Here is a 27081-nt window from a genome sequence, read left to right on the forward strand (position 1 = left end):
TTGGTTTGTTGGCCCACCACTTTGTTTACTACCGTTCTAAAGTCACCTGACTGAATACAACCTATTAACACTTCAAAGTAAAAGCGGCTTGGTCCACAAAATTAGCACCGGTCAAAAACATGGGTATTAACAACACATGGTTCTTATTGCACTCAAAGAACAATTTTAGAAGATTAAAATAAAAATCAAAAGGCATTAAACACATTGGGTTTCTACTGTTGCACTCAAAGAACAATTTACAATTGTGTATAATACATATGGTCTACCATAATCTAGGATTAGGATAGAATAGAATGGAAAGGTTTATTGACATTTTATTAAATGCTTCATGATTTATGGTTGTCACTCTTGGTCTGTGCTTGAAGACAAATACAATCATAAGAATGGGATCTATTCTAGGCTACATCCTGTTCGCTCTATATCTCCTCCCTCCTGGAGAGATTTTTAAGAGGCATGGAGTGTTTCAACACTTTTATGCAGAGGACTGCCAAATTTATATGACGATTTCAAAAGGCCACGGCCCCCTGACACCCCTTCTCAACTGTCTATGCGACGTCAAGGCTTGGTTAGCCCAGAATTTTTTAATAATGAATGAGGGAAAAACGGAAATTTTAGTTTTTGGTCCAGCCCTCACTGACTTGGGACCATTGCAAAATGATGTGCGTCCCAAAGTCACCAGCCTTGGCGTCATTATAGACAGCGATTTTAAACTTGACAAACAAGTCAATGGCGTTTTAAAAATCGTGTTTTTATCACCTTCGTCTTTTAGCAAAGGTAAAACCGTTTTTATCTTTTAACCTTTTTGAACAAGTCGTGCATGCTTTTATTTCAAGTGGCCTGGACTACTGCAATGCACTTTATGCTGGCATTAGCCAAGAAGCTCTCTCCCGGTTGCAGTTAGTCCAGAACGCGGCAGCACGGCTTTTAACAGGGGCCAGGAAACGCCAGCATATAACCCCAATTCTTCAGACTTTGCACTGGCTCCCTGTTCATTTTAGAATTGATTTTTTTTGCTGTTTGCTTTTAAAGCTTTACATGGACTGGCACCTCATTATATCTCGGACCTCATCCAAATTTACACTCCTGCGTGCGCTCTGAGGTCCGAGAGCCAGCTCCAGCTCGTGGTACCCAAGACGAGACTTAAAAGCTCTGGAACACTCTGCCCCTCCATGTTCGAACTGCTCCCACAGTGGAGTGTTTTAAGTCTCGTCTTAAAACCCACTTTTATTCTTTGGCTTTTAACACTACGTGAGTTGTGTGGTCCTCTGTGTTTTCTAAATTTTGATTTCTATTTGTTTTAATTGGTTTTACCCTTTAAAATCGTTTTTAATCATATTTATTTTTATATTGTTTTTATATTGTTTTTATATTTATTTATTTTTTTGCTTTTTATTCAGTCATTGGTGGAGCTAAGGATAATATTTTAATATTGTTTTTAATATTGTTGTGCAGCACTTTGGAAACATTTCTGTTGTTTAATGTGCTATACAAATAAAGTGGATTGGATTGGATTGGATAAGTAAAGCAAGGCAACTTTATTTGTATAGCACTTTTCATACACAAGGCAGACTCAAAGTGCTTCACAGACAACAAAGTGAAATGAAAGAAAATAAAAGCAAAATTAAAATGCAGACAATAAAAATAAAAACAGTGCGGACGTTAAAAGTTAAAAGATTTAGCTGAAAGCTAAGGTGAACATAAAAGTTTTCAGTCTAGTTTTAAAAGTAGTCAGAGTTGGGGAAAGTCTGACATCTTCAGGAAGTTTATTTCAGCTATTTGTTGCATAGTGACTGAATGATGCTCTCCCTTGATTTGAGTTTACTCTCGCTAACAGATTGGTCTCAGAAGATCTTAGTGATCTAGAGGGCTTATATAGTGGGAGCATATCAGTGATATACTTGGGCCCTAGACCATGTAGTGATTTATATGTGAGCAGGAGGATTTTGAAATCAATTCTCTGATGTACAGGGAGCCAATGTAAGGATTTAAGAATTGGTGTAATGTGCTCACATTTTTTGGTCTTTGTAAATAGTAAATAGTAAAACAATTGTAAAAAAAAAAATTGTTAAAGATAAAACACAAATTGTAGCAATTTGTTACAAAATTCAGTCATTCCACTTGCATTAGTTTGCGCTACGTGGGCGGTTTGGACTTCGTTAATATTTGGCATCAAGCCAAGCAGCTGTGTGCGCGTTCACTAGAGATGCGCGGTTTGCGGACACAACCGCGGAGTCCGCGGATAAACCGCGGGTCGGGCGGGTGACATGACGAAAAAAATAGATTTTAAATAGATTCGGGCGGGTGGCGGTTGAACCAATTCGGAAATATATATACATAGTTAAATGTTGTTACCCACATACGAAAAACGAGCAGCACTCTTTGAAACAAGTTACGTGAGTTAAGTTAAGTTTGTGCGCGTAATTGACAGCCTAAAGGCTTATGAGGCACATTTTTTATTTATTTTTTTATTTCAACTTAAAAACGTATGAGCCTATGCCTATGACTACAACATAGGCTATGTGTTTATCTTTATCTTCCTGCCTGTCGTTGACAATGGAGATTGTCTGATATTTTGTCATGGCTGCAGATCAATCAATAAAGGTTCATCTTTGTCGCAAAATTGTTCACTGTTTCACTGTGCACCCCGCCCTCGTCCCTATTTGAGCATTATAACGTTAACAAGTTAATATTCATTGAAATAAATTCAGAATTTTTTTTTTACCTAACGAAAATATGAGCCTGGTCTTTCTAAAACATTTTTTTAACTTCTTAAAAGCATCGTTCTGCTTGCTGCAACTGCGCACACAAAGTGTGAGGAACACACTCCTGATCTGAGGGCATTGGCAACAATAGTCAACACTTTCTTAATGGAAATGACAATAATAGTATAATAATGATAAATAATATTATCACGCATTGAATGTCTCTGCTGCATTGGATCAGTCTCCTTTCTTTAACAGGCAAAAGCTTTCTAACCTCACTAATGCCTTGCATCGTCTATATTAGATATATAACAACGGGCGGGTGGCGGGCGGGTGTGGTTTTGATAAAATGTTGGTTCGGGTGGATAGCGGGTGGATGACGACTTTTGTGATGCGGTTGCGGATGAAATAATTGCCTATCCGCGCATCTCTAGCATCCACGTATCTGTATGTGCACAAAAGAGAAGCTAGTTAACTTCCTGACCTGTCGATCTGACTGCTTGTTATTTAGTTGTTTAGCTAAGTTTGAAGCAAAGGTGGTAATACTTCAATCATGCCACCTTTGGCGAGGCGTGTTTTAAAGCAGCGCTTGCAGCGTGACGCTTCTGTGTTTAATGTGTCTCTTGATCAAGCCCAAATACCTTCATACTGCGCATCACGCACCCTCTTTATTAACCAGTAGAATTGCCTTCATTTTACGTTTTTTTCTTCTCCACACTGTTTCTCCATGCGCGCTCCGTGAGTGTGCGCGCTGACACACTCAACATGCTTCTCCGCTCTGTACGTCACCACCGCACAACAGCATGCAGATGGAAAAAAAATACCAATATTTTTCAAAAGGCAGTATAGTACTGTTTTCAATTCATTATTAGTAATGATATACCGTACAGCCGTAGTTCAAAGTGTGCAAACTTTCACTAAAATATGGACTTCTGTCAAGGCTGGAACCCATTATTCATATTTACACTGTTTCTTATGGCGAACTTTGCTATACTATACAAACTTTTCGATTTACGAACTAATTAAAGGCCTACTGAAATGTGATTTTCTTATTTAAATGGGGATAGCAGGTCCATTCTATGTGTCATACTTGATCATTTCGCGATATTGCCATATTTTTGCTGAAAGGATTTAGTAGAGAACATCGACGATAAAGTTCGCAACTTTTGGTCGCTGATAAAAAAGCCTTGCCTGTACCGGAAGTAGCGTGACGTCACCGGTTGTGGAGCTCCTCACATCTGCACATTGTTTACAATCATGGCCACCAGCAGCGAGAGCGATTCGGACAGAGAAAGCGACGATTTCCCCATTAATTTGAGCGAGGATGAAAGATTTGTGGATGAGGAAAGTGAGAGTGAAGAACTAGAGGGCAGTGGAAGCGATTCAGATAGGGAAGATGCTGTGAGAGGCGGGTGGGACCTGATATTCAGCTGGGAATGACTAAAACAGTAAATAAACACAAGACATATATATACTCTATTAGCCACAACACAACCAGGCTTATATTTAATATGCCACAAATTAATAACAAACACCTCCCCCCTCCCGTCCATATAACCCACCAATACAACTCAGACACCCGCACAACACACTCAGCCCAAAGTACCGTTCACCTCCGCAAAGTTCATACAGCACATACACTACCGTTCAAAAGTTTGGGGTCACATTAAAATGTCCTTATTTTTCAATGAAGATAACTTTAAACTAGTCTTAACTTTAAAGAAGTACACTCTATACATTGCTAATGTGGTAAATGACTATTCTAGCTGCAAATGTCTGGTTTTTGGTGCAATATCTACATAGGTGTATAGAGGCCCATTTCCAGCAACTATCACTCCAGTGTTCTAATGGTACAATGTGTTTGCTCATTGGCTCAGAAGGCTAATTGATAATTAGAAAACCCTTGTGCAATCATGTTCACACATCTGAAAACAGTTTAGCTCGTTACAGAAGCTACAAAACTGACCTTCCTTTGAGCAGATTGAGTTTCTGGAGCATCACATTTGTGGGGTCAATTAAACGCTCAAAATGGCCAGAAAAAGAGAACTTTCATCTGAAACGCGACAGTCTATTCTTGTTCTTAGAAATGAAGGCTATTCCACAAAATTGTTTGGGTGACCCCAAACTTTTGAACGGTAGTGTATATTTCCCCAAAGTCCCCAAAGTTACGTACGTGACATGCACATAGCGGCACGCACGTACGGGCAAGCGATCAAATGTTTGGAAGCCGCAGCTGCGTACTCACGGTACCGAGTCTGTGTATCCGACTCAAAGTCCTCCTTGTAAGAGTCTCTGTTGTCCCAGTTCTCCACAAGCCAATGGTAAAGCTTGACTGTCATCTTTCGGGAATGTAAACAATGAAACACCGTCTATGTGTTTGTGTTGCTGCACACCGCTTCCCACCTACAGTTTTCTTCTTTGCTGTATCCATTGTTCATTGAACAAATTGCAAAAGATTCACCAACACAGATGTCCAGAATACTGTGGAATTTTGCGATGAAAACAGACAACTTAATAGCTGGCCACAATGCTGTCCCAAAATGTCCGCTACAATCCGTGACGTCACGCGAGACGTTTTCAGCAGGATATTTCGCGCGAAATTTAAAATTGCACTTTAGTAATCTAACCCGGCCGTAATGGCATGTGTTGCAATGTTAAGATTTCATCATTGATATATAAACTATCAGACTGCGTGGTCGGTAGTAGTGGCTTTCAGTAGGCCTTTAAGCTTGTAAATGGAGGTTCCACTGTATACTTGCCAATTAATGACCAAAGAGGCCTATGTTTTCCAGTCTACTTTATTATGCATTCCAAATCATTTTAAAGGTTACCAAGTGAAGTTGTTTTATAGTACATAATGAGTTTTCATATCTTGGAAACACAGTCTGTCTCCAATTATCGCCTGCTTAAAATTAACGCCTCATCCTTTCTGTGGTTCAGGTAAATGAGTACAGCGGCTACAATTAAAGCATTCACAATATATTATGTTAGTCAATGGAAGGCGCACTGAGCTTAAAAGCAATATGGCTGTATTGGTGTTTAGAGTCAACACATATTAGGTCTCACCCTCATCCATGTCCCTGGAGAAGCGGGTCAGGATGCGTCCGAGAGGCGTCGTGTCAAAGAAGCGCATCGGGCTGCGGAGGAGTCGGCGGAACAGCTTGTCGTGCAGCGCGGAGGCCGCCTTCACCGTGCACTGTCAACGCAAACAAACAACATTACGAGAGTCGGTAAGTGGAAAAACCCACAGCTTCAAATAGCATATGGACTCGTTAAGGCGCAGTTTGTCACAATCCACACGCACAGCATGGCTATAGGAAGAATTGCTGTTTATATTCATTTCTGTCAAATCCTCATTTATAACGAGTGTCTTTGATGCTGGCAGAAAGGTTGTGACCTTATGCTCAGGAGCCATTTAACCATTTAAACAGGAATTTCACATGGCCGCAGAGAGCAAATGAATTCTATCACTAGAATTTTTAACATTGCCACAGATGTCATCACAGCTCAGGTAGGGAGGAAAAAAAGAGAAATATCATGTCTTTTTTAACAATTTCAAGTGGCATACATTAACAGAGGGACATAATCCCATGCAATAACAGAGTGTCAGAGAGGGTTAGCTGGTAAAAAAAAAGACATGGATCAAAATGAAAACCACACATGTGCAGTCGTGCACCACCTCTGTCAGCCATTCTGAAGCTGCTAGAAATGGCAGTTGACATACTAATTGATTTGGCCCACAGGCATTGTAGCAATATTTGCTAGGCGGTGAAAGCCAGGACAAATGACATCATTAAAAATAAGACAGGTGCACAATTAAACTGTACAAGCATATAAATGAATCTACATTTCAAAGACCATTCATAAAAAACGATCTTCTACAGCAGGGGTTCATTTGCTTTTTGACCTCGGGGGGCCAACATTGCCACTACAGATATTACAAATATTTAACACTGAATTAGTCATCTTACTATTGATTTTAATCATATTCAATAATTATATATACAGTTTAACAGAATAAACTTTGTCAAATGATATGAAAGCATGTGTTAATCACAAATATTATTATCAAGGCTTATTACAAAACTAAATACTAATCAAATATACTGCAATAGAAGGGACTCACAAAACTAATACATTCTAACTAAATTAATATTAAATAATAATATTTGTTTCTTAAAATTAAAGTGTAAATTAAATTACAGCCTCACCAATTTCGTCATATTTTCTGCGCTTAAGAAACGTCTCTATGACTTTAGCTACAGACTTATGTTTGTTTGATATTGTCATTACTGCCACAAGTGGTGGAAAAGTGTATTACAACTGAGTACCTCTATGGCCCATACGGACACCTTTTTTTGGTGGCCCTCTAGGGCAGTGTTTTTCAACCATTGTGCCGCGGCACACACTAGTGCCGTGAGATACAGTCTGGTGTGCCGTGGGAGATGATCTAATTTCACCTATTTGGGTTAAAAATATTTTTTGCAACCCAGTAATTATAATCCGCAAATAATGTGTTGTTGTTGAGTGGAGATCGGCAGAGTAACCGTGTAATACTATTCCATATCAGTAGGTGGCAGCAGGTAGCTAATTGCTTTGTAGATGTCGGAAACAGCGGGAGGCAGCGTGCAGGTAAAAAGGTATCTAATGCTTAAACCAAAAATAAACAAAAGGTGAGTGCCCCTAAGAAAAGGCATTGAAGCTTAGGGAAGGCTATGCAGAACGAAACTAAAACTGAACTGGCTACAAAGTAAACAAAAACAGAATGCTGGACGACAGCAAAGACTTACTGTGGAGCAGAGACGGCGTCCACAATGCACATCCAAACATGACGTGACAATCAACAATGTCCCCAAAAAGAAGGATAAAAACAACGGAAATGTTCTTGATTGCTAAAACAAAGCATGTGTGGGGAATAGCGGTCAAGGAAGACATGAAACTGCTACAGGGAAATACCAAATAAAGAGAAAAAGCCACCAAAATAGGAGCGCAAGACAAGAAATAAAACACTACACACAGGAAAACAGCAAAAACTCAAAATAAGTCACGGCGTGATGTGACAGGTGGTGACAGTACACCAACTTTGAGACAAGAGCTATAGTGATGCATGCTTGGTTATGGTTTAAAGTCATATCCAACAATTGCGACAATGACTTTTTACTGTCAATATCGGCTGCTGAGTTTCATTTTTAATGATTTCTGCTGGTGGTGTGCCTCCGCATTTTTTCAATGAAAAAAATGTGCCTTGGCTCAAAAAAGGTTGAAAAACACTGCTCTAGGGAGCACTCGTGGCATATGGTTAAAAAGCACTGTTCTCCAAGGCCCTCTAATTGGGAAATATACATTTCAACACTAAAAGATTCAGCAAAATTACAAATTCTTAGTTGTATCAACTGACATAACACTTAAAGAGAAGAACATTTAAAGCATTTCATTTTACGCATCCTATTTATATATATTTTTTACTTGTTGAAAGGTCCTCTGTTATCCAAAATTGACTTTTGACTGATCTTTTAACAGTTATGTAGTATGTTTCTATAGTTTTTGAGCACGAGGTGTGACAGAAATCAATGTTTATTCACGCCTACCAATTCATGGCGAACAAGACAAACACAGACCATTAGCATTAAAGGGGACTTATTAGGCAAAGCAAACTATTCTTACCTATTTCATGTTTACTTTGTGTATTTGGGATCTGTATAATTCACGAAAATTTGAAACAAACATGGAAGCATGGCAGAGATATTTATAAAACAATCTTGCCTTCATTCATACTTCCGCCAATCAAGCCTTTTGGAAATTGTCCCATTTGTGACGTTATTTCCAAGTGTGGCGTCAACGGATATCACATATATGGTCGAAATTAACCTGAAGAGCTTAGTAGTCGACGCTATAGTCAATAAGTTCCTTCTTTTTCTCTATCCTCTTGTTGTGGGGGCACATTGGCTCGTACATGCACACGCATCCTAGGTTTGGTTGATATCAACACTTCAGTCATCAACAATTGCATCATCAGAGAAATGGACATTGGAACAGTGTAGGACTGACTTGGTAGGATAAGTACAGCAAGTAGTGGACATAGAGAGAGAGAGATCAGAAAGCACAAGAATAAGTATCTACATTTGATTGTTTACATTTGATTATTTACAATCCGGGGAGGTAGGATGTGGAAGGGAGGGTGTTAGTTTAGGGTTGAAGTTGCCTGGAGGTGTTCTTTTAGTGCGGTTTTGAAGGAGGATAGAGATGCCCTTTCTTTTACACCTGTTGGGAGTGCATTCCATATTGATGTGGCATAGAAAGAGAATGAGTTAAGACCTTTGTTAGATCGGAATCTGGGTTTGACGTGGTTTGTGGAGCTCCCCCTGGTGTAGAGGTTATGGTTAAGAGGTTAAGGAAGTAGTTTGACATGTACTTCGGTATCAGGGAGGTGTAGTGGATTTTATAGACTAGGCTCAGTGCAAGTTGTTATACTCTGTCCTCCACCCTGAGCCAGCCCACTTCGGTAGGAGTGAGGTGTGATCTGGGGTGGAGGTCTAGAAGTAATCTGACTAGCTTGTTCTGGGATGTTTGGAGTCTAGATTTGAGGGTTTGGAGGTGCTAGGGTACCAGGAGGTGCATGCGTAATCGAAAAAGGGTTGAATGAGAGTTCCCGCTAGAATCCTCATGGTGCTTTTGTTGACCAGAGGAGATTTTATAGAGAAATCTCGTTCGTTGGTTGACCTTTTTGATTACATTGGTTGCCATTTTATCACAGGAAAGATTAGCCTCTAGAATGGAACCTAGGTAGGTGACCTCATCTTTCCTGGTGATAACAATGTCACCCACTTTTATAGTGAAGTCACTGACTTTCTTAAGGTTGACGTGGGACCCAAATAGGATGGATTCCAGCGAGCCAGGTGCAAATTCTACATAGTTCAGCACTGAGGATTTTCTCCACCTGTGACTTGTAATCCTATACTTCATATTATAGTTTTTTTTTTAAATTATAATCATTTTTCTTTGTTGCTCTACTGGTTTATAATGAGGCGTTCAGGGACAGTTTAAACCCCCAGTTAAGTAACCTAACATGGATTGTCAGTGGTTGGGCTTGGAGGTCAAGAGTGTTGAAAAAAAGTGCGGTGAAGAGGGCGCTCTTACCTTTACAAACACCAGGCCTCTTATGGTCTTGAGAAGCAAAGCGGCGCCCATGGAGACAACGTAAACAATGGAATAGAACTGAATGTGAGGGTTGAGCGTCATGCTGTCTTCCACCTTCGTCTCATTTACTGAGATTAATGAAGCATTCTGGGAAGGATTGGAGGGGCAGAAAGAGGAACAAATGAGTATGGTTGAGTGAATCACTAACGAAGCAGGAAAAAACTTGTTATTTTTTTGGTCCCATGTTAGATTCCCATTTAATTAATCCAGAAAGGTGTTTTTTGGTAAACAAAAAAGCTCATCACAGTCAGCAATGTGGTGTTTTCTTTTGCGAGCACATTTCTCAACAACAACCACCTGCTTTGCAGCACATCTGCTTCCTTGCCGCCTGCGCTTGTTTTTAATTAAGCTTACCGCAGCGCAGTTACTTTTTTTTCTTTTTTTTAAATCACTCAGGTACAGATTAATGCTCATTCCGCTGCCTCGGCTCATTGGAGCAACAGCTTTGTTTTGTTTGTTGTTTTTTTCTTTGGCTTGCTAAATTAAACGCTGAAGGACTTGTGGACGGTCTGTTGTTTTTCACTTGCAAAAATTGTACAATTACCTGTCACAAACCTCTTCTGAAAAAAAAAAACATGCTTTAATGATTTCTACACTGGCAAGTTCCCTACTATCAAACTGCTGCGCTACAGAATGCTGATGCTCGAGTGCTGACTAGATCGAGAAGGCATTACATTTGTCAAGCACTAACTTAACTGCTTTGGCTTTGTGTAGAACATTGAATTCAATTGAAAATGTTTAGTCTGCTGTGCTCCAGAATTCTGCTGCTCGAGTGCTGACTAGAACTAGACAAAATTACATTTCTCCTGGACTTGCATAAGTGCATTAGCTCCTTTTAAAAACTGAATTTAAAATATTTTTTCTGCTGTGCTCCAGAATACTGCTGCTCAAGCGCCAGTTAGAACTAGATTACATTTCTCCACAAACTCACATAACAGCATTGTAACCCTACAAAACATTAAAATAAATTTGAAACATATTTTCTGCTGTGCTCCACAATGCTGCTGGTTGAATGCTGAGGAGAACAAGAAGATATGACAATTCTCTTGTATTAGTTTTAACAGCATTCACTCTAAGTAAAATGTTTATTTAAAAATGTCTATGTGCTGCTGCTCAAGAACTGACTAGAACTCAAAGACATGACATTGCTCCTGTTCTGCTCCAACTTTCCTCTGCCTTCCGGTAAAACAAACCCCAAAGTCCACGTATTGACAAATGTAGACACATAGAATCATCATACTGCTGTGATTATATGCATCAAGTGTTCATTCAAGGCTAAGGCAAAATATTGCGATATATATCGTGTATCGTGACATGGCCTAAAAATATCGAGATATTAAAAAAAGGCCATATTGCCCAGCCCTACCGGAACCCTCAAGTTGCTGGCACGCCCGCTTTACCAACCGAGCTATACCGCCCCTGTAAGACTCAGGTTTCAAATCCTTATTCTAAGGTGTAAATTGATCTTGGTTCTGGACCTCCACAATAAAAGTCAAACTGAACTGAATCATGGCTACAAATAAGCCAGGTCCGTTTGCTCACCCCGCTTCCTTGATTAATCCAGTGACTAAGCCACCAGTTACTGAAGGCCACGCTGCCTGTAGTACTGAGGAAGAAGAAGGCGTTCAGGAACAAAACCACTGGACCTCCCGCCGCTCGGATGTAGGCGGCGTACACGGACCACGCGACGGCGCCAGACCCCTTCTCTTCGGCTTTCATCAGTTGTTCTAGATCAAAGCAATGACACATGAATGTATGAACAAGAGCACCAGGCTTCGCTCTAAAAGAAAAAAATCGCCGTTTTGTTCTCACCTCCTTTTTTGCTCGGCATCTTCTGTTGGACGCTGACCACATCCTCGACACGGCAAACCTTTTCGGCAGCTGCTTTGTGCTGTTTGTTTTTGAAATTCTCTTTCAACAGATTCTGAGGAACAAGGACAGGATCAAAGAGGCGGCTTCTCCCAGTAAGTTACAACTGTACATGACAGCCGCTATAACAAAAACGCCCTTCGGCTCGTTAAAACAGAGATATCAGTGACAGGATCTTTAGCGGCCCACCAGTAAATCAATGAGACCTGTAAATAAGGGAAAAGCCTTGCATGCATGAACATTTCCCAACAACTGGGCATGCCTTGGTAGGGGCTTATGAATTATTGAGCTTGTAATGCTATTTTGTCGCGGGAGGGAAGGTGCCTTATTGAAAAGAGCGCCGACGGCCTTACCTCCTGTTGCATGCTGCTGAAAAGCGAGGCGTAGTCACGCTCTTTAGCCATTAGCTGAGCGTGAGTGCCGTGCTCTGATATCTGGCCATCCTTCATCAGGATGATATCATCGCAGTCTGGCAGATACTGAAAACGACACACAAAAGCAATATTGTTGATTTAGCATTGTAGACATTGGGGTAATTAAAGTGTCCCCTCAGCGCACCGGATGTCATTTAATCCAGTATGGTATTCTGTGGGTGGGGCTAAATAGGTTTTGTAAATACATTAAAAATACTTTAATTAAAATTTTGAGAATTATGTGCTTTCTTTTCTCCAGTAATAATATACAACCTGATAATTTCACTTTGACGTCACCAAGTATGTTAATAAGCTTTTTCAATGGAAAAAAACTCCTTCTCTATGAGAATAATGGTAAGACAAGCAAGAACAATCCAACCTACATTATGGTTTGGTCACTTCCAGGGATGCTAATTAGAGATGTCCGATAATGGCTTTTTTGCCGATGTCCGATATGCCGATATTGTCCAACTCTTAATTACCGATTCCGATATGAACCGATACTGATATATACAGTCGTGGAATTAACACACTTTTTATGCCTAATTTTGTTGTGATGCCCCGCTGGATGCATTAAACAATGTAACAAGGTTTTCCAAAATAAATCAACTCAATTTATGGAAAAAAATGCCAACATGGCACTGCCATATTTATTTTTGAAGTCACAAAGTGCATTATTTTTTTTTAACATGCCTCAATACAGCAGCTTGGAATTTGGGACATGCTCTCCCTGAGACCCACTACAACTATGGGAAGTACTATACTTTGACTTTCACAAAGTGCATTATTATTTTTTTTTTTTAAACATGCCTCAAAACAACAGCTACAAAAACAATGAAGGCACACAGCTTCAGTCCAGAGTATATTAGAGTCATAAAGTAAACAACAACAACAATAACACACCGCTACAAAAGTCAAACAACAAGATCAAAAAACAAAAACATATACACTGTGGTGGCCTCTGCGGTGTTCCACACCATCGTCTGCTGGGGTGGGAGGGGGAGGAGCATGGCCAGAGACAGGAGCAGACACAACAAAGCAACCAAGAGAGCCGACTCCACCCTCGGACGCCCACCAACTCTTGGCCAGTGTCCAGTCCGCATGGATGAGCGAGGATACCTCCATGGCGATTGTTATTATACCATGTTAACTGTTAGCATGCTAAGTGTTAGCTAATAATTAGAGATGTCCGATAATGGCTTTTTTGCCGATATTCCGATATTGTCCAACTCTTAATTACCGATTCCGATATCAACTGATACTGATATATACAGTCGTGGAATCAACACATAATTATGCCTAATTTTGTTGTGATGCCCCGCTGGATGCATTAAACAATGTAACAAGGTTTTCCAAAATAAATCAACTCAATTTATGGAAAAAAATGCCAACATGGCACTGCCATATTTATTATTGAAGTCACAAAGTGCATTCTTTTTTTTAACATGCCTCAAAACAGCAGCTTGGAATTTGGGACATGCTCTCCCTGAGAGAGCATGAGGAGGTTGAGGTGGACGGGGTTCATAGGGGGGGAAGCGGGGGGTGTATATTGCAGCGTCCCGGAAGATTTAGTGCTGCAAGGGGTTCTGGGTATTTGTTCTGTTGTGTTTATGTTGTGTTACGGTGCGGATGTTCTCCCGAAATGTGTTTGTCATTCTTGTTTGGTGTGGGTTCACAGTGTGGCGCATATTTGTAACAGTGTTAAGGTTGTTTATACGGCCACCCTCAGTGTGACCTGTATGGCTGTTGACCAAGTATGCTTGCATTCACTTGTGTGTGTGAAAAGCCGTAGATATTATGTGACTGGGCTGGCACGCAAAGGCAGTGCCTTTAAGGTTTATTGGCGTTCTGTACTTCTCCCTACGTCCGTGTACACAGCGGCGTTTTAAAAAGTCATACATTATTACTTTTGGAAACCTATACCGATAATTTTGAAACAGATACCGATAATATCCGATATTACATTTTAAAGCATTTATCGGCCGATAAATGTAGTCTGATATTATCGGACATCCCTACTTTAGAGTGATTGTCGTGCAGGTCGTTGCTTCTGCTTACCTGCAGCTGGTGGGTGACAAAGATCACCGTCTTGCCTTTGGCGGAACCCCGTATGACCTTATTGAAGATGTGCGAGCCCACGCAGGCGTCCACGGCGCTCAGGGGGTCGTCCAGGAGCAGAATGGGTCGCTCGCTGTAGAGCGCCCGAGCCAGGCTAATTCTCTGACGCTGTCCCCCGCTCAGATTTGCTCCTCTCTCCCCGATCTGCAAAGGCAATGTCAAATGGGACCCGCTCCTCCTGCCATTTCAGGGAATGTCTGCTGACAGCCCAGGAAGAAAGAATTGTCGGATACCTCTGTCATGTCCCCATAGGGCAGCTCGGCAAGGTCGGGGAGAAGACAGCAGGCCTCTAGGACATTATTATATCTAAAGGAGAAACAGTTAGGTTATATTTGTGATCACTTTTGGCTCACACACTATCACGACTCACTTGTCTTTCTCATACTCCTGCCCAAACAGGATGTTCTCCTTCAGCGAGTCATTGAGGATCCAGGCTTGTTGGGAGACATAAGCAAAGCCGCCGCTGACTGCCACGTTGCCTTCTAAAAGGGTCATCTGTGGCACACATTGCAGGTCCTTAATCAAGCGAAGGAACACGTGTCATTTATATAATCGCCATTCAGTTCTCACCTGTCCCAGAAGTGCTGAGAGAAGAGAGCTCTTCCCACTTCCGACACCACCGCAGATCCCAACCAGAGAACCCTAGGCAGGAAACAACAACATTGGAGATAAAGGACCACTAAAGGCCTACTGAAATGAAATGTTTTTATTCAAACGGGGATAGCAGATCCATTCTATGTGTCATACTTGATCATTTCGCGATATTGCCATATTTTTGCTGAAAGGGTTTAGTAAAGAACATCGACGATAAAGTTCGTAACTTTTGGTCGCTGATAAAAAAAGCCTTGCCTGTACCGGAAGTAGCGTGACGTCGCAGGTTGAAAGGCTCCTCACATTTCCCCATTGTTTACACCAGCAGCGAGAGCGATTCGGACCGAGAAAGCGACGATTACCCCATTGATTTGAGCGAGGATGAAAGATTAGTGGATGAGGAACGTGAGAGTGAAGGACTAGAGTGCAGTGCAGGACGTATCTTTTTTCGCTCTGACCATAACTTAGGTACAAGGGTTCATTGGATTCCACACTTTCTCCTTTTTCTTTTGTGGATCACGGATTTGTATTTTAAACCACCTCGGATACTATATCCTCTTGAAAATGAGAGTCGAGAACGCGAAATGGACATTCACAGTGACTTTTATCTCCACGACAATACATCGGCGAAGCTCTTTAGCTACGGAGCTAACGTGATAGCATCAGGCTTGAATGCAGATAGAAACAAAATAAATAAACCCCTGACTGGAAGGATAGACAGAAAATCAACAATACTATTAAACCATGGACATGTAACTACACGGTTAATGCTTTCCAGGCTGGTGAAGCTTAACAATGCTGTTGCTAACGACGCCATTGAAGCTAACTTAGCAACGGGACCTCACAGAGCTATGCTAAAAACATTAGCTATCCACCTACCCCAGCCCTCATCAACACCCGTGCTCACCTGCGTTCCAGCTATCGACGGCGCGACGAAGGACTTCACCCAATCATAGATGCGGTCGGCGCCCCGGAGACGGAGGAAGTCAAGGTGAGGTCGGTGGCTAGCGTGTCTGCTATCCATCTCAAAGTCCTCATGGTTGTGTTGCTGCAGCCAGCCGCTAATACACCGATCCCACCTACAGCTTTCTTCTTTGAGTCTTCATTGTTCATTAAACAAATTGCAAAAGATTCACCAACACAGATGTCCAGAATACTGTGGAATTTTGAGATCAAAACAGAGCTTTTTGTATTGGATTCAATGGTGTCCGAATACTTCCGTTTCAACGATTGACGTCACGCGCATACGTCATCATACATAGACGTTTTCAACCGGAAGTTTAGCGGGAAATTTAAAATTGCACTTTATAAGTTGACCCGGCCGTATTGGCATGTGTTGCAATGTTAAGATTTCATCATTGATATATAAACTATCAGACTGCGTGGTCGGTAGTAGTGGCTTTCAGTAGGGCTTTAAGGAGTTTTTGTGGGTGTTTTCTTCGTACCCTCTTGATGGACAAGTGGATGCGGTGCAGTGTCTTGTGCAGCGGAGGCCGGATGCTTTTACTGGAGGAGATGGTGCTCTGTGGACTCTCTTGCTCCATATTGGTAAGGAGACTTTGGGCATTGGGACCCTCCTTGCTGTGCTCCTTGCTGTCCTCCGTGGAGATGAACAGGCTCAGCCTCTCCCGACGCAGCACCCGCATGATCCCGCCTCTCTTCTGGTTCCGCTTTTTGGGGGGCCCGTTCGGCTTGGTGGCCGGCGCTCGCGCCTTCTCCCACGCCAGCGTGGCATCCTGAAATTCCACCGCGTTGCGAGCGTCCTGCGTTGTGAGCAGGACGGCCTCTCGGGCGTCCATTGTGAAAAGCCTCTGTGGAGACGGCGGAGAGTAGATGTTCAGCAATTCAGATCCTGTATCTGACTCAATACCTGTAGCTCGTGGTGGAAAACAGGATTTAAAGTCAACAACGTCTCTCTTGCGATGCCTGACGACAATCCAGAGACTACTAAGCAGGATGGTTAACATTTCCAGGTGCATTAAATATTAAAAACACAATTATATCAACAATGCCCTAAAAGGGGAACTACACTTTATTTGGAATTTTGCCTATCGTTCACAATCATTGAGAGACATCTTTAGGATTTTAAAGATGATAAAAATTGCTTGCAAAATGCAGCTATTGGGAGTTGACGTTGTAGCCTTCAAAGACTCTAAAACTTAAAAACCCTCCATCAACGTTTTATATACACACTGCAAGTATAATGTAGTAACAGACACTTTCATAACAATATGTAATAGGTTTTATATACACACTGCAAGTATATATATAATGTAGTAACACACACCTTCATAACAATATGTAATAGGTTTTATATACACACTGCAAGTATATATATAATGTAGTAACATACACCTTCATAACAATATGTAATATGTTTTATATACACACTGCAAGTATATATATAATGTAGTAACAGACACCTTCATAACAATATGTAATAGGTTTTATATACACACTGCAAGTATACATATAATGTAGTAACATACACCTTCATAACAATATGTAATATGTTTTATATACAAACTGCAAGTATATATATATAATGTTGTAAAAGACACCTTCATAACAATATGTAATATGTTTTATATACACACTGCAAGTATATATATAATGTAGTAACAGACACCTTCAACAATATGTAATGTTTTATACACACACTTCAAGTATATATATAATGTAGTAACAGACACCTTCATAACAATATGTAATGTTTTAAATACACACTGCAAATATATATAATGTAGTAACAGACACCTTCATAACAATATGTAATATGTTTTATATACACACTGCAAGTATATATATAATGTAGTAACAGACACCTTCATAACAATATGTATATGTTTTATATACACACATTTTAAGCATTGCCGGGACTAATTCTTCGGCGCATTTATTTCTGTTTCCATAGCAGCGCACTTCTACCTTCCTGCAACACATATGTTCCTACTTCCTGAATCAAACGCGAGTTTGTTTTCTAATCATGGCAGACTTGGTAACAGACAACAAAGACCACTATTTTTGTACAAATGAGGATTCACAACCTTGAATTTTTTTACACTAAATAGTGAAGATGAACCACTACTTCTAGAAGCCAGCACGAAAAAGAGGCTGAAACGTTGGAGCAGACGGAAGCCGAGAGATCGTGACGTGGTCACGCTGCAAATCTGGAACTTTGAGCCAAGCTATGCCAAATTAATGTATTGTTTACCCAAATCAACTGGAAACGTCCCCGGCCAGCTGGACCAAACGGACCACTGTCCATCGAGTGAGTCATTTTACTATTGATCACACGCAGCACATCACCGTACACTACAGTACATACACTGTCCAGCAAGCATAGTACAAACAAAACATGAATTAACACTTTACTGTAATATGGTTGTTCATGGTTTTCAGTCAGTACAGATTGGTGTCTTATCGCATTGTGATATGCATTACAAACTAAAACGTGTTTTGTATTGTTGTAGAAGCTAACTTATCTCTTGCCGTAGTTAGATTTTACGGCTAATACCGTAGCGTGCCGATGTGCTACTACGCTAGAAAAATAGTTCCTCAGTGTTCACTCTTACATTAACAATGTCGCTACAGCTTGGTTATTATACAGGTTACGGAACGTAAATGACGTTTTGTTGGTTTTTGAATGCATTTTTAAAGTGATTCAGATGTAGAATTGATTGCTCCCATTAGCTGCATTGCTGGCCATCAAGAACAAGCCGATTTTTACATGTTAGAATGCAAAAAAACCCAACCTTTTATCTTCTTGTCTCTCATCATAATTGTGAATGATAGGAAGAAAAAAAAAAGTGCAGTTCCCCTTTAACCATACCTGTGTAAACAAATGTTTTAACCAAATTACAAAGAATATTTTAATAGGTATAGAAATATAACAATATAACGTTTTCTTGTCTACAAAAAAAACCTGAATAATGTAATTTATTTGGTAGTAAATTAAAGTCCATTTAATTAGTTGACAGACTTTTACTTTTGTTGGATTTGCAATTTCTTTGCTATTATTTCTGAATATCCAAAGTGAGACCGATATGTTCAATATATATATATATTCTTTCAACACAGCAAACAACTTTGTTTTTCTAACTTTTCAATTGTTTTATTTTAAGGATAGCCCTAATCAAAAGCTATTTAATTAGGTGACAGACTGCTACTTTTGTTGTTTTTGGATTTGCAATTTTTTTGCAATTATTTTTGTTTATTATTTTGAATATCCAAATTGAGGCAGATCATATATATATATATATATATATATATATATATATATATATATATATATATATATATATATATATATATATATATATATATATATATATATATATATATATATGTCTTAATTAGATTATCCAAAAAATAGTGCTCGATACCGTGGTAGAGCGTAATATGTATGTGTGGGAAAAAATCACAAGACTATTTCATCTCTACAGGCCTGTTTCATGAGGGATTTCCTCAATCCTCAGGAGATTGAGGAAATCCCTCATGAAACAGGCCTGTAGAGATGAAATAGTCTTGTGATTTTTTTCCCACACATACATATATATATATATATATATATATATATATATATATATATATATATATATATATATATATATATATATATATATATATACACACACACACACACACAGACCAAAAGTTTGGACACACCTTCTCATTTTAACGCATTTTCTTCATTTTCATGACTATTTACATTGTAGATTGACACTGAAGGCATCAAAACTATGACACCTGTAAATTGAAAACCATTTCAGGTGACTACCTCTTGAAGCTCATCGAGAGAATGCCAAGAGTGTGCAAAACAGTAATCAGAGCAAAGGGTGGCTATTTTGAAGAAACTAGAATATAAAACATGTTTTCAGTTATTCCACCTTTTTTTGTTAAGTACATAACTCCACATGTGTTCATTCATAGTTGTGATGCCTTCAGTGACAATCTACAATATAAATTGTCATGAAAATAAAGAAAACCCAGTGAATGAGAAGGGTTGTATATAGATATATATATATGGATATGTAATATGTGTTTTGAAAGTCGTTTAAAATCATTATAGGTCCCCTTTAAGTATGCTTTCTTTAAAGTATTACATGATCAGTCACCAAGTGGAAAAACCGACAATAGAAAGGAAAAAATGCACTGTGGTAAATAATTGGCAGGACAACCAACCACCTGCACGGTCTTGTTCTTTAAAAAAAAGTGTTGCATCATTAAAGAACACCTGTTCTGAGACTTATACCACGTTTTTTTTGTTTTGCTGTGCAGTGGACCACACCCTGACAGAGTAATTATAAGTATAATATGAATCACTTCATTTTTTAGATTGCCTAGATTTTTACTTCGACTCCAGCAGGATTTCAGCAAAGTAACTCAACATTTCTTGAGTACTATATTTAAGCACACATTCTTTTCTCCCTCTCTCTACTTCAACTTCAAGAGTTGGGAGAAAACAGATGCCTGGATTCTTTCACTGCTTACTTAACCCTTGCTGGAACTGTGCAAATATCTGCCACTAACATGCGACTTTAACCACATATTTGGAGTCCCGTTTTGGCTGAAATGGCAGTGAGGTGTGGGTTGGGTCGATGTGTGTGTTGTCAACATCAACTCAGCTTGCAGAGAGCTTCTGTGCATTTCTCACCTGGAATCTCTTGGCTGCCACAGCTCCCTCTGACAGAGACCTGACTGCTAGGGGAGTGACTTTCAGTGAGAAGGTCATGGAGTTGAAAACGGCAACCACAGTGAACGCCTGAATGAGAAAGAGGTATTTACTATGGATCTCATCCTGGGGTGAGGCCTTCAGCATCTTTAACACAAGCGGCAAGGTGCGCTTGTACAGCGCCTATAGTGCAGCGGCACCTAAGGAGTATGACGAATTGCTGCACACATGCACTTAAAAAAGGGTATGTTGATGTGCAAATACCTCTGCTGCAGTCAGGTCGTAGCCCAGTGCCATGTGCAAGGTAAATGTGCACACGCTGGCTATCACCACCACGATAGGCGCAACACCCACGGACAGGCTCTGAATGATCCCGGCTCTTTCCAGTATTGCCCTCTCCTTTGACCTCACCTCTGTTGAGGAGAACATTGTGGATTGAGACAGGCAGACAATCATGAAGAGGACCGAAAAAGAAACAAAGGGAGGGGTTGGAATGTGGTCCACAATGGTTTAAAAAGGGCCTTCAAAGTAACACTAAGGGCCTACTGAAAGCCACTACTACCGACCACGCAGTCTGATAGTTTATATATCAATGATGAAATCTTAACATTGTAACACATGCCAATACGGCCGGGTTAACTTATAAAGTGCAATTTTAAATTTCCCACTAAACTTCCGGTTGAAAACGTCTATATATGATGACGTATGCGCGTGACGTCAATCGTTGAAACGGAAGTATTCGGACGCCATTGAATCCAATACAAAAAGCTCTGTTTTTATCTCAAAATTCCACAGTATTCTGGACATCTGTGTTGGTGAATCTTTTGCAATTTGTTTAATGAACAATGAAGACTGCAAAGAAGAAAGTTGTAGGTGGGATCGGTGTATTAGCGGATGGCTGCAGCAACACAAACAGGAGGACTTTGAGGTGGATAGCAGACGCGCTATCCGACGCTATCCGCCGACCGCATCGGTGATCGGGTGAAGTCCTTCGTCGCACCGTCGATCGCTGGAACGCAGGTGAGCACGGGTGTTGATGAGCAGATGAGGGCTGGCTGGCGTAAGTGGATAGCTAATGTTTATAGCATAGCTCTGTGAGGTCCCGTTGCTAAGTTAGCTTCAATGGCGTCGTTAGCAACAGCATTGTTAACCTTCGCCAGGCTGGAAAGCATTAACCGTGTATTTACAGGTCCATGGTTTAATAGTATTGTTGATTTTCTGTCTATCCTTATTTCTTTTGTTTCTATATGCAGTTAAGCCCGATGCTATCACATTAGCTCCGTAGCTAAAGTGCTTCGCCGATGTATTGTCGTGGAGATAAAAGTCACTGTGAATGTCCATTTTGCGTTCTCGACTCTCATTTTCAAGAGGATATAGTATCCGAGGTGGTTTAAAATACAAATCCGTGATCCACAATAGAAAAAGGAGTGTGGAATCCAATGAGCCAGCTTGTACCTAAGTTACGGTCAGAGCGAAAAATGATGCGTCCTGCACTGCACTCTAGTCCTTCACTCTCACGTTCCTCATCCACGAATCTTTCATCCTGGCTCAAATTAATGGGGTAATCGTCGCTTTCTCGGTCTGAATCGCTCTCGCTGCATTGAAAACAATGGGGAAATGCGAGGAGCCTTTCAACCTTTGACGTCACGCTACTTCCGGTACAGGCAAGGCTTTTTTTATCAGCGACCAAAAGTTGCGAACTTTATCGTCGTTGTTCTCTACTAAATCCGTTCAGCAAAAATATGGCAATATCGCGAAATTATCAAGTATGACACATAGAATGGATCTGCTATCCCCGTTTAAAAAAAAAAAAATCATTTCAGTAGGCCTTTAAGGTCTGCGTGTACGAAAACACGTGCAAACTTGACAGCACATGCAAAGCTGATCTACTAAACATGTGCAAAGTGGGTACTGTCTGTTAAGTGAGGAGAGTAAGGCGTGCGATCCATTTTGCGTCTCTGTCTTCATTAATACGCTGAATATATGCGGATCATCAAAACGCCCACATACCGGTAGGAGAATATTAGGGGTGTGGGGAAAAAATCGATTCGAATTCGAATCGCGATTCTCACGTTGTGCGATTCAGAATCTATTCTCATTTAAAAAAAATCGATTTTATTTTTTATATATTTTATTTTTTCATTTATTTTTATTTTTTTAATTAATCAATCCAACAAAACAATACACAGCAATACCATAACAATGCAATCCAATTCCAAAACCAAACCCGACCCAGCAACACTCAGAACTGCAATAAACAGAGCAATTGAGAGGAGACACAAACACGACACAGAACAAACCAAAAGTAGTGAAACAAAAATGAATATTATCAACAACAGTATCAATATTAGCTACAATTTCAACATAGCAGTGATTAAAAATCCCTCATTGACATTTATAAAAAAAAAAAAGAAAAGAACAATAGTGTCACAGTGGCTTACACTTGCATCGCATCTCATAAGCTTGACAACACACTGTGTCCAATATTTTCACAAAGATAAAATAAGTCATATTTTTGGTTCATTTAATAGTTAAAACAAATTTACATTATTGCAGTCAGTTGATAAAACATTGTCCTTTACAATTATAAAAGCTTTTTACAAAAAATCTACTACTCTGCTTGCATGTCAGCAGCCTGGGGCAGATCCTGCTGAAATCCTATGTATTGAATAAATAGAGAATCGTTTTGAATCGGGAAAATATCGTTTTTGAATCGAGAATCGCGTTGAATCGAAAAAAAAAAAAAGATTTTGAATCGAATCGTGACCCCAAGAATCGATATTGAATCGAATCGTGGGACACCCAAAGATTCGCAGCCCTAGAGAATATGCAAACATATCATACAGCATGTGCAATTTGATTTGTCAACACTCATCAGCGTTTTGCAGTATTTTGCGTTTATAATCAGCATGCCTGAAAAGTACATGCTAACTGGCGCACACGGCGTTGCAAAGACAGACCCTCCGTCCTAGGTGGGTGTGTCAACATATTTGGACTGTCAGAAATAAAATAAAAAATTTGACATAATCTATTCAGCAACATCCTTTTATAATTTTATAGCTGCATCCTGGGTGACTTAAGGGGCTGATCAAAACAAATCTAATTGATCTAATTTGGTGTCCTTTAGCATCTTTTTAATGGCGTCCTTTTTTCTTTTTCTTTTTTACATAAAATATGTATTTTTAACTAGGGATGTCCGATAATATCGGAATGCCGATATTATCGGCCAATAAATGCTTTAAAATGTAATATCGGAAATTATCGGTATCGGTTTCAAAATTATCGGTATTGGTTTCAAAAAGTAAAATTTATGACTTTTTAAAACGCCGCTGTGTACACGGACGTAGGGAGAAGTACAGAGCGCCAATAAACCTTAAAGGCACTGCCTTTGCGTGCCGGCCCAGTCACATAATATCTACGGCTTTTCACACACACAAATGAATGCCACGCATACTTGATCAACAGCCATACAGGTCACACTGAGGGTGGCAGTATAAACAACCTTAACACTGTTACAAATATGCGCCAATCTGTGAACACACACCAAACCAGAATGACAAACACATTTAGGGAGAACATCCGCACCGTAACACAACATAAACACAACAGAACAAATACCCAGAACCCCTTGCAGCACTAACTCTTCCGGGACGCTACAATATACACCCCCCCACCTCAACCCCGCCCACCTCAACCTCCTCATGCTCTCTCAGGGAGAGCATGTCCCAAATTCCAAGCTGCTGTTTTGAGGCATGTTAAAACAAATAATGCACTTTGTGACTTCAATAATAAATATGGCAGTGCCATGTTGGCATTTTTTTCCATAACTTGAGTTGATTTATTTTGGAAAACCTTGTTACATTGTTTAATGCATCCAGCGGGGCATCACAACAAAATTAGGCATAATAATGTGTTAATTCCACGACTGTATATATCGGTATCGGTTGATATCGGAATCGGTAATTAAGAGTCGGACAATATCGGAATATCGGATATCGGCAAAAAAGCCATTATCGGACATCTCTATTTTTAACACATTCCCTATATGAAAAAAACGGTGCTCATCTTGAGCACAGTAAATTCAGCCTCTCTCCCAGAAGCGCAACTTCACCATTAAAAAAAAAAAAGGAAAATAAGTAGCCTCACGACTGCTTGTAACATGCCCATAAAAAGTGGTAGAGGTCTCCTGCTTGATTGAAAACATAGCAAAACAAGTAGGAGCATGACAACATGTGTGTGCAGTATATGAGAGTCTCCGTGATGATGACCCATAAAGTACTTGCAAAATCCTCATTTAAATACCACTTTTCAATTGCATATGCAGTGTTACAGTAGTAGATCACACGCCCACTGATAGTACACACTATTTTATAGATTGTACACGCTGTTTTGCGTCTAATATTTGGATCTTAGTAAATCAGGCCATTGATGTCTACTTCCATGATTTCAGAGCTTTTTCTTCCATTTTTACTATTTGATTCAACATACAGTCACGACATTCGTGGCAACCCCTATGGCAGGGGTCCCCAAACTCTTTGACTCCGGGGCCGCATTTGGGTAAAACAATTTGGCTGGGGGCCGCGCTATATATATATATATATATATATATATATATATATATATATATATATATATATATATATATATATATACATATATATATATATATATATATATATATATACATATATATATATATATATATATATATATATATATATATATATATATATATATATATATATATATATATATATATATATATATATATGTATACATACACTACCGTTCAAAAGTTTGGGGTCACATTGAAATGTCCTTATTTTTGAAGGAAAAGCACTGTACTTTTCAATGAAGATAACTTTAAACTAGTCTTAACTTTAAAGAAATACACTCTATACATTGCTAATGTGGTAAATGACTATTCTAGCTGCAAATGTCTGGTTTTTGGTGCAATATCTACATAGGTGTATAGAGGCCCATTTCCAGCAACTATCACTCCAGTGTTCTAATGGTACAATGTGTTTCCTCATTGGCTCAGAAGGCTAATTGATGATTAGAAAACCCTTGAGCAATCATGTTCACACATCTGAAAACAGTTTAGCTCGTTACAGAAGCTACAAAACTGACCTTCCTTTGAGCAGATTGAGTTTCTGGAGCATCACATTTGTGGGGTCAATTAAACGCTCAAAATGGCCAGAAATAGAGAACTTTCATCTGAAACTCGACAGTCTATTCTTGTTCTTAGAAATGAAGGCTATTCCACAAAATTGTTTGGGTGACCCCAAACTTTTGAACGGTAGTTTATATATATATATATATATATATATATATATATATATATATATATATATATATATATATATATATATATATATATATATATATATATATATATATATATATATATATATATATATTATATGTAAATGTGTGTGTGTGTGTGTGTATGTATATGTTAATGTGTATATATGTGTGTGTATATATGTATATGTCTATGTATATGTACATGTATATATATATGTATATGTGTATATATGTATATATATATATATGTATATGTGTATATATGTATATATATATATATATGTATATGTGTGTATATATATATGTATATGTGTATATATGTATATATATATATGTATATGTGTGTATATATATATATATATATATATATATATATATATATATATATATATATATATATATATATATATATATATATATATATATATGTATTCATACATATATATTCCTCGCGCACTAATTGACTTAAAGAGCGCACTTGCTGCATGTCACGTTATCGATGGTAAAATGCATTTTTAGACAATATGATTTGCCTGAGTGGCTAGGAGACGGTAGAAAAAGGACTAGTTAGCACAAATTAAAAAAAATAAAATAATACTAAAAAAATAATAATAATAAAATAAATTTTTAATTTATTTTTTTTAACTTGGGACTTCCCGCGGACCGGATTTTGGACGCTGGAGGGCCGTATCCGGCCCGAGGGCCGTAGTTTGGGGACCCCTGCCCTATGGGTTGTGTCTAAAAATGCTTTGGAAGACATGTACATGTAATACAGATAACCTACAACTTTAATCATGAGACACATAATCAAATGCCTTATGGGACAATTGGCAGCAGAAAAACGTTCTGCATGATGGCGGCCATGTTTTTAACCAATCTTGCTCATATTTTACTTACTTGTCCTTGCCAGTCCCCTTAAGGTGTCTACCAAATTATTTGGCGATTCAGCAAAACACTCTAAAGTTACAGTGAATGTTTTATTGTGAATTGCGTTGTGGGCGAAATCAGGCCAACCTAAATTATGGTGGTCAAAGTTTGGGGTTTATTAACAACGGGAAAATTGTGGTCCTATTTTCACTATTTTGTGTGCAGCCATTGTTCAAGAGTAGAAGAGATAACACAAACAAAGACATACCCCGTGCTAATTTGTTACACGGTCAATGACTTACAGTCAACCATGACCATGTTTTTCAACCAAACTTGCTGATAT

The 27081-nt window shown here is 39.2% G+C and overlaps 1 protein-coding gene across 2 annotated transcripts in view; it reads right to left on the reverse strand.

The window, feature by feature from the left end:
• wu:fb13g09 (ATP-binding cassette sub-family C member 5) overlaps nucleotides 1-27081 on the reverse strand; it is a 104788-nt gene that overhangs the window by 32740 nt on the left and 44967 nt on the right. For both annotated transcript variants that reach the window (XM_062039843.1, XM_062039844.1), the window contains 12 exons: nucleotides 20829-20977; nucleotides 20547-20654; nucleotides 16336-16701; nucleotides 14870-14941; nucleotides 14670-14794; nucleotides 14533-14605; nucleotides 14240-14443; nucleotides 12122-12247; nucleotides 11712-11823; nucleotides 11442-11626; nucleotides 9840-9986; nucleotides 5769-5898 (listed from right to left, as the gene is read on the reverse strand). In XM_062039843.1, coding sequence (XP_061895827.1) covers nucleotides 5769-5898; nucleotides 9840-9986; nucleotides 11442-11626; nucleotides 11712-11823; nucleotides 12122-12247; nucleotides 14240-14443; nucleotides 14533-14605; nucleotides 14670-14794; nucleotides 14870-14941; nucleotides 16336-16701; nucleotides 20547-20654; nucleotides 20829-20977 — 1797 coding nt within the window. The remainder of the gene's footprint in view (nucleotides 1-5768; nucleotides 5899-9839; nucleotides 9987-11441; nucleotides 11627-11711; nucleotides 11824-12121; nucleotides 12248-14239; nucleotides 14444-14532; nucleotides 14606-14669; nucleotides 14795-14869; nucleotides 14942-16335; nucleotides 16702-20546; nucleotides 20655-20828; nucleotides 20978-27081) is intronic.

The sequence above is a fragment of the Entelurus aequoreus genome, linkage group LG28 (genome assembly GCF_033978785.1).
Source record: "Entelurus aequoreus isolate RoL-2023_Sb linkage group LG28, RoL_Eaeq_v1.1, whole genome shotgun sequence".
NCBI classification, from domain to species: Eukaryota; Metazoa; Chordata; class Actinopteri; order Syngnathiformes; family Syngnathidae; genus Entelurus; species Entelurus aequoreus.